General features: G+C 50.0%; 1 protein-coding gene across 3 annotated transcripts in view; it reads right to left on the reverse strand.

Annotated features, from left to right (window-relative positions):
- Positions 1–3177: 3177 nt before the first annotated feature.
- LOXHD1 (lipoxygenase homology PLAT domains 1) overlaps positions 3178–12156 on the reverse strand; it is a 182936-nt gene continuing 173957 nt past the window's right edge. For all 3 annotated transcript variants that reach the window (XM_063077310.1, XM_063077309.1, XM_063077308.1), the window contains 3 exons: positions 10023–10155; positions 8588–8746; positions 3178–3658 (listed from right to left, as the gene is read on the reverse strand). In XM_063077310.1, coding sequence (XP_062933380.1) covers positions 3178–3658; positions 8588–8746; positions 10023–10155 — 773 coding nt within the window. The remainder of the gene's footprint in view (positions 3659–8587; positions 8747–10022; positions 10156–12156) is intronic.

Here is a 12156-nt window from a genome sequence, read left to right on the forward strand (position 1 = left end):
AAATGCAACTAAATGAACCAAAGTTATTAGTAGTTTTCAATGGAGCTTTCACAGCAAGTTTCATCAGATCCTGATAAGTTCTCTGAGGAAAGCAGAATAGACAGGGCTGGTAAGAGAAGGAAAGAAAATTGACTAAGGTCATGACGTATGTTGTTGAGCCGACTTGCCCTATCCCAATAACAGCAAGCTAGCATTTACTGAACACATCTGTAGCACGATGATAACACGAGGCTCTTCCTGTACTGGTTTTGGCTGAATCAACAAGACAATAGATGCTACATTCTACAGTGAGACCACCATGCAGCACCTGCCAGGAGAACGTGGCAGGAAACTGGGTTAGTCTCTGAACTGAGTATCCTCCTCCATTTCTGATGGAAAATGTAGAGGCTGAGGTGCGGGGGGTGCCGTGGAAACAAGGGCAAGGACATTCAGGGAGAACTGCTGGGGAGCTGAGTGCCCTTTGCAAGGCTAGTGAGTGGGGCTTCAATAGGGCTATTTAAAGAAGGGGATGTGTCTGCCTCAGTTGAGGACACGGTGGCCTGCCCTTCTGGAGAAATTGTAGAGGTGAGAGATGGACTGGCCGCTGATGGCAGAGAGATGAGTGGCTTGAATGCTCAGAGTTTGTCAGAGCAAAGGGTGCCAGAGACCTCTGGTGGGGTGTCTTAGATCCTAAACAAGAAGACAGTGTGGAGGGGTGAGGCCACAGAAGAACTCGAGAGAGAACGTCTATACACCTGCTGGGGCAGAAAGACGCCAAGCACAGAGCAGCCCTCAGACAGGAGGCTGCCTTGTCTCTTCACCTCTCCTCCTCCCCGGGAGGAGTCAGAAACTAGGGGCAGCAAGAGGCAGGAGGGGGAGGAACAGGGCAAGGCAGGGGAAACCACACACGCACACATGCACATGTGTGCACACACATCATACATACATACATGCCACAGATGCTTATACACACATGTGCACCACACACACACATCGCACATGTTTATACACATGCACACCACATACATACACACCACACATGCTTATAAAAATGCACACCACATACGTACACACCACACGTTTGTACACATGCACGCCACATACATACACACCACACATGCTTATACACACATGCACACACCACAATGTGCACCACATACATGCACACCACACATGCTCATCCACACAAGCACACCACATACATACAAGCCACACATGCACACCATATACATACATTCCATGTGTTTATACACACATGTGCACCACATGCACACATTCCATGTTTGTATGCATGCATGCCACATACATACACCACACAGGCTTATACACACACACCACTTATGCATACCCACACCACACATGCACACCACATACATACATGCCACACAAACTTATACACACACACACACACACACACACTTGCACACGCACAGTTGCGCTCACACACACTCTCACCCCTCCCTCACTGCACTGTCCACATGTGATAGGACTGAGCTGGGGTATGTGAAAGGGCTCAGTGTTAAGTTTGATGTTTTGACCTTTTTATTGGGGCTGGACATTTAAATCATTTGTGACTTAAACCGTTTGTTGGACTTTTTATTACCTAGGTGAGTCCAGAGGAGTTGGGAGGCTTGTCTAAATTTTCATCCAGGGGCAGAGGAAGAACGAGTTGCATAAAAGAGACAGAACTAAGGCTGTTCACTGATTACTTCTTCCTTCTCTCCATCCCTGTGAGTCCTGCTTGGTCAGCAGGAGGGATATACTCACCATTTAGTGTAAGTGCTGAATTAAAATGACATACATATTAACCCATCTAGTCCTCAACATAACCTATGAGGCAGGTATTATTATCATTCTCCCTGTTTTACAGATGAGGAAACTGAGGCCCAGAGAAATGAAATAACATGCCTAAGTTCTCATGGCTGCTAAGGGGCAGAGCTAGGATTCAAGCCCAGACAGGCTGCCCTCTGACTGTGCGTTTCATCTTCCCAAGAGATCTCAGAGAGCTCCCTGAATGTGCCTCAGAGTTAAAAAGCCACGCTAAGAGTTTAGGCCCATCTGGGACCGAGGGTACGAGGTACAACACAGGGTGGCAGAAACACCAGTGCTGGGATGCCCTCCTGGAGGGAGACTTCCTGGCCTGACTAACCTGCCTGCTGTCCCACTCTCTGCAGGAAAATCAGAAGTTAGGTGCTGAGCTCTGCTCGTGCTGTGTGTTGCCCAGCTCCTCTGTGACTGTCGATCAGGGAGTGTGTATATTTGTGTGAATGCACATGTGCACAAATGTGTGATTCTCTGCTGCCTCTCCGTCAAGGTCACATCCCCCTTGAGGGCAGAGACCATGTCTTCATTTTGTTCCCGATCCCCTCTCGGCTCTCAGTCCAAACATTGCCCGTAGAGGGCCACAGTTGATAGTCACTAAACAAGCCCAATGCCCCTCCTTTCCTCCCAGCTTTGGAGCAGTAGTGGCCAGGCTGTTCCAGGTGCTGTCCCCTATGACCCTGCGCCCGGTCTTGACTGTGTTATCACAGGCTGGGCTGACCAGCAGGCACTTGTCAATGTGTTCTCTGTAAAGTGATGGAAAGAATTATATACTTTTCACAGGCTCGAGTCCCCTGGCAAAAACATTTCCTCCTGACACTTTTTTTTCCCCCTCATTTGCCACTGGATTTATTGAAACTGTGCAAAAGCATACATTTCTTAGTGAGTAGATGCTAAGATCATTTTTTTGTGGGGTGTGGTTGCTAATTTGCTCAGTTTTTTTTTTTTTTTTGGAAAAAGCGTTAATTCATTTTTTGCTTAAAATACACCGTTTGATGACCTCTCCTTCCCCATTTCTATCCCCTGGGTGAAGTCCCAATTTCCCATACACTTTCTATATAGCAAGTCTCAGCCTGGTCACCACTCTTATCATGGGAAGAGGAAGTGTAAAAAGTGATTTTTGTGCAGACATGGATTATGACACATGCTGATTATGATTCCAGTAGGTCCAAGTGACTGGAGGGGAGCAGGACACCACAGACACCCACAATAGTAGCCTCTGAAGGACGATGAAGTTCTCAGTGGTCTCCTGGCCCCAGTCCCAGCTCCTGGAGGCTTCAGGAAAGGGATGCTGAAAGCCGAGGTGGAGGGCAGGAAGGTGTGGTCAGGAGCGTCTCCGTGACAGGGTGGGATGCAGGGAGGGAGTCCCCCGGCCCCTCAGACGGAAGGGAAGAGGTCTCTCCAGGTGAGTCCGTCCCCCCGCTTCTTGTCCAGCCATCTGCCGCAGTTGAAGATGGTGGCCACACCAGTGCTGGTGTTGGTGACCTCCACCTTGTCCACCAGCCAGCCCGAGTAGTGGCCGCTGCTGTCGTGCTCCAGCCGCACCTTGCGCAGCTCGCCCAGCTCCAGCGTCTCCAGGAAGAAGCGGTCGGTGCTGCCCCGCTCGAAGAGGTTGCGCATTTTCTGCTTCAGCTCCCGCTTGCCTGTGTCCCCGTTGGCCCCAAAGATGGTCACAAAGACGTTGGCGTCAGTGCCTGCCCCTGGCTCGTAGCCTGTCGTCACGATGACCTCGTACTTGACTGGCACCAGGCTCTGGACCTTGCTGGCGAAGCTCTCCGTTGTCTTGGTAACCTCGAACACTTTGAAGTACTTCCTCTTCCTCTTGAGGGGGATGAGGCTGTCGCAGTTAAAGAAGTACCTGGCAGAGGTGCGGGGAGAAAGGAGGGCTCGGTGGACACCAGCTGAGGGTCACGCCCTCCCCTGGTCATCCATAAATGATCCCTTCATCAGGTGACAGGATATTGGGGCTGGAAATGTCAGGGTTAAAGTGTACGTATGGGGTCTTGTTTATCCTAAAATCCACAGGGGAGTGGCCTCTCCATCCTTCTAGTTGCTTCTTGATTCTCCTACTTCTCTTTTTGCCCTTAACATTCCATATCCAACCATAAGCAAATCCTGTTGACCTTATCTTCAAAATATATCCAGAATCAGCCCACTTGAAAAACTGTTTGGCATCTCACTAGCTGTCCTGCTGCTACCGTGGTCCAAGTTGCCATCGTTTTCTAACCTGGAGAGTATCAAGAGCCTGCTAACTGGTCTCCTGGCTTCTTGCTCCCTGTGGTCAGTTCTGATATGGTAAGCCCAAGTATGGCATTCCTCTGCTCAGAACCCTCCAATGGCTTCCCAGGTCAAGGAAAAACCAAAGACTTCACAATGGCCTGCAAGGCCCTATGTGATCTGACCCTCCTCCTCATGTGTCCCTGTCTGCCCTGTTGCCTGCTCTTCTCCTCCAAGCTCACTTCACTCCACCATGGTGATATCCATGCTCCCTCAAAGGGACTGATTCATGTTTTTACTGGTGTTGTCACCATCCAAGGAAGCAGCCGAATCCAGAGTGACAATCCCAGGCAAAGCCAAGTGGAAACATGACTATGCAATGTGTGCTCCCAAGTCCCTCTCACTTGGATGAACTACAAGAGTGGGGGGGGGGGGGTTCATAGACTGCAGAGTGCAAAGAGTAAGAGAAAGTCCTCTACTGAAGAGGCTGCCACAGCAAAAGCAAGTCCTGGGTCAAGAGAAATGGTCTTGGACCAAGAAGTCCCCCTCTAACCCTACCTCACACACTCCAACTTTAGCCTCTGGTAATGGCAGTGAGTCCAAGAATTATCAAGGAGGAAGTCAGAGGGTGCAATGAGAAAATGCCACACAGAGCATAAGGGCGCTTGTGATCTGCCCCAGCCCTGACACCAACCATCTGTGCGGCCTTGGGCAAGTCACATCCCCTACCCAGACCTTGATTTTCCCAATGGCAAAGCTAGAGGTTTGGACTGAACAATTGCTATGGCTTCTTCCCACTCCAAATTGTTCATATTTGAACAGCTTTGGAAATAAGCAGTCCTGTTGCTAGCTAATAATAAGTTCAGGAATGCAGCACTGAAAATTTGTGCCCAGTCGGGTAAAATCAAATCCTACTGAAGGTGAAAAATTTTAACAGCAGAAAGAACTTGGTTTTCTGGATGTTCACCAAAGGCCAGGCATCACATTCTTGCATCTCATGAATTCCCCCAACAACCCTGAGCATCATACTCCCGTTGTACAGAAGGGGGGACTAAGGCTTGGGGAAGAAAAGTCCCCACTCAAGGTGACAGAGCCAGGGCCAGCCTGGCCCCTGAAGAACAAGCCATTTAAAGACACTTTGCAGGAAATCCTTATTCTGTTTTGAGATCTCTCTTCCCAAGATCACTTGATAAGTTTTGGATTGTAGTTACTTACCTCAATTTCTTCAGGGGGAAATATTTGCATTCTTTGTTTTAAATTTCTTAAAAATGTATTTCTTTATGCACATTCCCAGTAATATACATAATTCTCTATAAATGCACAAATCATCTGATCATATATACGCTTTTGTAAATGTACTTTCTTGCTTCCTTTCTGCTTGGCTCTATCTCTTTCTTTCTCCTCCTGTTCCACTTCACCATCCCATCTTCACCTCAAATAACCCATGCAACAGTTGAGGGCATAGGCCTGCCATATTTCCCTCCATCTCAACCCTGCCTAGACCCACGTGTACATAGACATATGGGGATGTCAGTGTTCCCTCTTCAAAACGGCACCATATAAGACATGTTTTCCTGCATCTTGCTTTTCTCACTCAACAATACTTCCTGGGAATTGCTCCAAGTCATCTGGTACATATTTAATTCATTATTTTTAATGGTTGAAATATATTCCCTGGTGTAGATATAAGGAAATGTTTTCTAATAGACATAATTATAAGATTGCCAAGATGTGGGACTCAGGGACTTTGTGGAATCAAGGCTGCAGCTGTGGAAGGACACACAGCAGGCTGTTCCCAATGGACACAGGGGTAGGGTGGCCAGCAAGAGTAGAGGCACAAGTAGAGAAAAATGGACGAAAAGCAATGATATATATTTAGGAACATGTATAATATGACCACACTTCTGTGAATGTTGCAGATGTGAGACATTAGACAAATGCTGGAGAAGGTATTTTGGGGTCATCAAAATGCTCATGGTGGCCATTTCTGATGGGCAGGGCTTTAGGGAATTTCTACTCTTTTTAACATACCTTCTTGTACTGCATAAAGTTTTATGATGATTATGTATTAGATATGCCATTGGGATAAGACAATAAAGGTGTTTTTGGTTTAAAAAATAAATAAAGCCTCTATGTGTCCTTCTACTGAAAGCCCGAGGATATTAGTGATGAACAAGAACTGGTCAGAAAGGTAAAGGGCACACTGCAAAAGAGGGATCAGAATTAGAAAAGACTGGAAGAGAGAAATTTGAGGTTATTGTGTTTATAAGCGATTGAGATGAAATTCATTTCTAATTCATAGAAATTCAAATGTGGTTAACGTGGTAATTGGAAAGGAACTTTGGATGTATGTACAGTGCTAAGTAAGTGGTTTTTGTAATACAGAATGCATGTGCCTTCTAGAACAACGTCATGGAATTAGCCACGGTGTTTACATGTGCCTGCAAAGTTCCCCTTCTGGATGAAGGTGAAATTTCTGGGGGAGACAGGTTTGCACCCATCAGAAACCACAGACCTGAGACCTATGCAGGTGAGCAGGGGTGGGCTGGGGCTTCTGAGAGCTCCCCAGGCTGGCACTCTGCTGTGCGTCCTCTACCTCAGACTCTAGACAGCATCTGGCTCCCCTCCCAAAAGGAGAGCATGAGGCACAGAGAGGGGATGGGCACACAGCTGATGGGGCAACAGCTCCAGGGGCCTGGAATCCCTGTACCCCCTTCACTTCAGGAAGAGTCTCTTCCTTGCAGCTCTCTCTTCCTCCCTGTCCAGCCCCAGTGACATGCTGACAATAGGCCACACTCCTGGCAGTGGAGTAAAAGACTATTCACTTGGGAGCGGCTGCTTCTTCCTACTGGATGCAAAATGCTACAACTTGGGCCCCAGCACTGGGGGGGGGGGGGGGGCAGGATGCTCACTGCTGGGCCTTTTCCTCCCCTTCCTCCTGAGGCTGGAAGGTGCCAGGTGGTATCGACAGTTTTAGCCATCTCTCCCACAGCCAGCATTGTGGTTTTAAAGGTAACTCGGGTGGTGACCATTTTACTTTACATTATTGTGTCTATTTTGGGGATTTGCAGAGGAGCATATCAGCAGCCACATGTCCTGTGGCTGGCAGGCAGTTCTGGGCAGCAGAAGGGGCTTTGACCTGGTCTTGACTTGCTGAGTGAGTCATTAACTCTTCTTAGTTATTTCTAGGTTGGTCTCCCAGCTCTCAAATCCTCTTAGCAGCCACACCCAGCAACTCCTACAGGACTTATTGCACCTTGGCTGGGTTTTCTTTAAAGGAGCAACAATAATGTCACAGCTCAAGAGGGAAGTTGCTGTGGACTGAATTATGTTCCCCCAAATTTATATGCTGAAGCCCTAACACCCAATGTGATGGTATTTGGAGTTGGGGCCTTTGGGAGATAATCAGGTTTAGATGAGGTCAGGAGGGTGAGGCCCTTAGGATAGAATTCTTGCCCTTACAAGATGAGGAAGAGAGATCAGAGCTCCAAACCTGATCATGCTGGCAATCTGATCTCAGACTTTCAGCCTCCAGAACTATGAGATACTTTTCTGTTGTTTAAGCCACACAGTCTCTGGTATTTTGTTACGGCAGCCTGAGCAGACTAAGACAGAAGTTCAGAGGTCAGCACCCCTGCTCGATTTCCAAAGAGGACCCTTGGTCTGGGAGAGCCAAATCCGGGGAGCCTGCAGGTCACGGGCGGAGCATGCACAGGCACTGCTTTGAGAAGGTGGACTCCTGAGGGCCCACCCGGCTGCTGCTTCTGTCCAGTGCACATACTGGGAAAGGCACTGCAATGAGCAGGGCCAGCCCCGGGAGGGGATGTGGTGCTGGCTGGGGTGCCCCGGCAAACAGCAGGCTGGCCCTGTGATCTGCCCTCAGTTTCTCCTTTCCACCCCTCCTTGGTTCCTTCTCAGTGTCTTTCCTGCCTTCCAGAGCCTCAGGGCTCTTTCTGGCTTCCAGTAGTGGTTACCAAGCAGTTTTAATTAGACAAATTGATGGCTGTGACTATGTTGCCCAGGTAACTAAGACCCTTAATCCTCCAGAAAAGCCTGAGTCTCTAAAAGGCCCTGATGGGAGAAGTACAAAGCCCCTTATCTGGGGTGCTCGGTGGCAGGTGGACTTGCTGGTTTACCCCCGTTTGTCTCTGGTCGCTACTCTGCCCACACAGAGGGTGGGCTCTCCCTAGGACCCTGTAAGCAGCAGGCTTCAAAGCTTTATCTCTTTGTCATTATAGAGTGAGAGGAGGGGAAGGCAAGGAAAAGCTCTGCCAAATGGCACTGTTTGACTTTCTCAGTGCTCTTCTAAGGACATGTCCCTGGATTCAAAGTCTTGACACACCAAGGTCACCTGGTCTAATCCCCTGCCTCTGGTGGAGGTCCATAGTTGAGATAGCTCCAGGACCGTGCAGCTGCCTCTTCCCTTCCTACCTTGTAGGAAGCCTAGCATGGGGTGACCTTGGCATTAGAGGGGACGTATCCCTGTACCCTGCCCTCTTGCCCATGGTCCCCCTCAGTCCTTGTCCCCTGCTGAGAGAGTGGCGCTTCCTGCGGGAGGCGCAGTACGTACACATTGCCACGCTCCATCTCCGTGATGGTGATGGTCTTGACGTGCCAGACCAGCTCTCTCTTGGGGATGAACCGGTCCTCCCTGGCGAGGTGGCCCACACAGAGGGAGGCAATGTCCCCTAAGAAGATGCTGTCAAACTCAAATGTGTCTGTGGTCCCCCTGCAGGAAACAAAGGGTGGCCAGTGAGCTGCCCATGCAGAACCTGAAGCAGGTGAGCTTTCATGGGGTGCCTACTGCCTGCCAGGCACTGGGCTAGAAACAGGGCGAGGACAGCAAGACCTGATGTCAGTCTCGCGTTCCTTGAGGGACTCAGTCTAGTTCTGGAACAAGACCACCACAATTACAAAGCCCTACTAGCTGCCTGGTCCCAGCACCAATGAATGGGATGGAGCTGGGGGGAGGTGAGGCCCTGGGTGTTGAGATGAAGAGGGTGATGAGGTCCAGAGAGCAGAGGAGGGAGGAAGGAAAGGACGGGGCCCCTGAGGCGGACCTGTCTCAGTGAAGTCATGGGCTGGGAAGAGTGGGGTGTGGAGGTGCAGATACTTCTGGGGAGAGAGCTGGCCTGGGTGGAGTTTGGGTTCAGTGAGGGAAATGGTAATGCAGAAGGTGGGGTGCAGGCACCTGTGGCGGTCTGTAAGGGCCAGTCTAAGGAGTCCAGACTTTGTCCTGATGTAGAGGACAATGCAATGTTGCTATACAGTGAATGTTTGTATCCCCCCCAAATTCATACGTTGTCACCTAATCCTGAATGTGATGGTATTTGGAGGTGGGGCCTTTGGGAGGTGATCAGGTCATGAGGGTGGAGCCCCCATAAATGGGATTAGTGCCCTTATAAAAGAGACCCCAGAGAGCCCCCTCATCCCTTCCACCGCGTGAGGACACAGCGAGAAGCTGCCATCTATGAAGCAGGAGGAGGGTCCTCCCCAGACACTACATCTGCTGGGGCCTCAGTCTTGGACTTCCAGCCTCCAGAAGAGTGAGAAATAAATTTTGGTTGTTATAAGCCATGCTGTCTGTGATATTTTGTTATAGCAGCTTGAATGGGCTAAGATAAAGGTACAGTGAAGTTAGGGGGAGGGGGATCCTCTATAAGCAATTCTGGAGACAGGAGGGGGATGAGGTGGGTGTCTTAGCAGTTCAGAGGCAGCTCTGACGGGAGAAGGAGGTGAGATCCTGTTTATAGGGACACGGGACAGTGTTTGCAGTGAATAACCACATAGTGGGTTCTCATCAAATGGCAGGCCCTCCTTCCCCTTTTATAAATGTTTCATTCACAGGAACGTGCACAGGATTGGCACACAGCAGGTACTCAATAAGTACTTGCTGCTTAGGCCCATTTGTATACCTATGGCTCTCACCATGGGGGGAGATTCTTGGGGTCCCTCTCTTACCCACCCCACCCACCCCACTCCCCCATGGACACCCCTCCTCCTACTTCCTGAAGGCCCGCTGTCTGGAAGAATTTTCCACGAGAAACTCTTTGGATCGGTTCTTCCTGCCCTCCAGGATGAGCCAGACGTTCTCCCTGGTTTCGCCTCTGTTGCCCGTTTCTATGACAATCTCATAGGCTGTAACGGAGCAGGTGGGAGAGGGTCAGCAGAGGGGAGCAGCGCCCACCAGCAGGGCAGGAGGACAATGACCACTCCCTTGGGGCCTTTGTCTGATCTTAGGCCACAGCCTGGGGGTGGGAGAGGCGGGTTAAAATGGCCATATCCCAGGTGCTATAAGGTGAACTTGTCTCACTTCTGGAGCCAAAGTGATGGTTCCCATTTTATTTAGAGTAGCAACCTCTTTGCCAGGTGAACATGGGAGCCTCTGGGAACGAAGCAGGAGGTGGGGATGAGCACTCGGAGAGACATGGGGTCTAGCTCTCAGGGATGGAAGAGTCCCCAGATGCAAATGGAGATCATATGCCGAGAAAAGAGGGTGGGCAGGGCCTGCTGACAAGATGCCAAGGAGAAACACCCAGGTGGGCAGAGGGCCCCAGGAGAGCCCGGAACTCACTCCAGCAAGCACTGCCAGCCCTGTCTGGTCTCAGTTGTCACTCTGTGTCATGCTCAGCCTTGCAGCAACCTCCTCCCTGCTTCCCTCCTGCATGTCAGCCTGGTGTTCATTCATCCAGACTTTAAGTGGGTATCAAGTGTCAGGACTGGACTAGATTCTGGGCGACACCAGAACTCCCTCTCCATCCCCAGCCCCAGACACTGACTGTATTGGATGGCAGAATGTGATAACTTTGCAACAGAGGGTGAGAGAAAATCTGGCTCCCCTTTACCTCTCCCACCTCATCTTCTAGCATGTTCTTTCTTGCTCACTCCAGCCACTCCACCTCCTTGCTGTTCCCAGTGCACTTAGGCATGCTCTGGCCTTAGAGCTCCATGATGCAGTCCCTTCCACCTGGAGCGCTTCCCCTTTCTGTCCCCTTCTCCCATGTGGCTTGGCTCACTCCTTCACTTCCTCCTGTCCTTACTCAAATGTCACCTTCCCAGGGAGGTCCTCCGCAACCACTCTAATTAAAATTGCAACCTGAGGGCCGAGCCCGTGGCGCACTCGGGAGAGTTCAGCGCTGGGAGTGCAGCGACGCTCCCGCCGTGGGTTCGGAGCCTATATAGGAATGGCCGGTGCACTCACTGGCTGAGTGCCGGTCACGAAAAAGACAAAAAAAAAAAAAAAAATTGCAACCTGATTCCCCCTGCACTCCTGGTCTGCTTTACCTCACTCTGTTATTTTCTCTTGCCTTGTCACCTTCTTTCATGCTACATACTTGCTTTTCTTTGTTTTATTGTTTATTGTGTTCTCCACTCCCACTTAAATGTAAGCTCCATGAGGATAGGCATCTTCATTTTGCTCAACTGAGAGATTCTCACAGGCCCAGAGCCGTTCCTGATACATAGAAGGCCCTCAATAAATATTTTTTGAGTGAGTGAATGAATGACTGGGCTAATCACAGGAAGCTTCATGAAGGGCGTGGCATTTGAGCTTGGCCTTGGAGAAGAGCCATGATTATAATCAGCAGAAAGTGGAGGGATGTTCCAGGCAGAGGGAAGAGTATAAGCAAAGATACTGAGGGGCATGACATGTGATCCCGTCCCACTCTCCAGGGACCAGTCCAGGCATGGAGCTGGCACGCAGGAGAACACACTGTATCTTTGTCTGCAGTGTCCCCTGTGTTTACAGCTATTGCTTCAGTAAATGAATCATTGAGGGTTTGGAATTCTGGATCCAAAGGGATAGCTCCGCTTCTGTGCCATTATCTCAGAGATATGATGGAGACAGTTAAGGGAAGGGAAGGCCAGGCCTGAAGCTTGATATAATGTCAATCCCAGCTCCTAGGCAACCCTGCTGCCTTTGTAACTTATCTCATGGAGAATCTCTGCTACCTGAGACAGGTAGAATGAATCTACACAAAGAGGCAGGTGGCCTACGAGAGAGGAAGAGACCCACAGATGGCACATGACTTTAGAAGTAGGAGGGGTTCCACAGGCCGGGCAGATTCCAGTCCAGGGACTCACAGCTATCATAGCCAGGGGGGCTGTGCCACTGTCCTTCTGCTTTCCCAGCAGAGGCTA

The sequence above is a fragment of the Cynocephalus volans genome, chromosome 13 (genome assembly GCF_027409185.1).
Source record: "Cynocephalus volans isolate mCynVol1 chromosome 13, mCynVol1.pri, whole genome shotgun sequence".
NCBI lineage: Eukaryota > Metazoa > Chordata > Mammalia > Dermoptera > Cynocephalidae > Cynocephalus > Cynocephalus volans.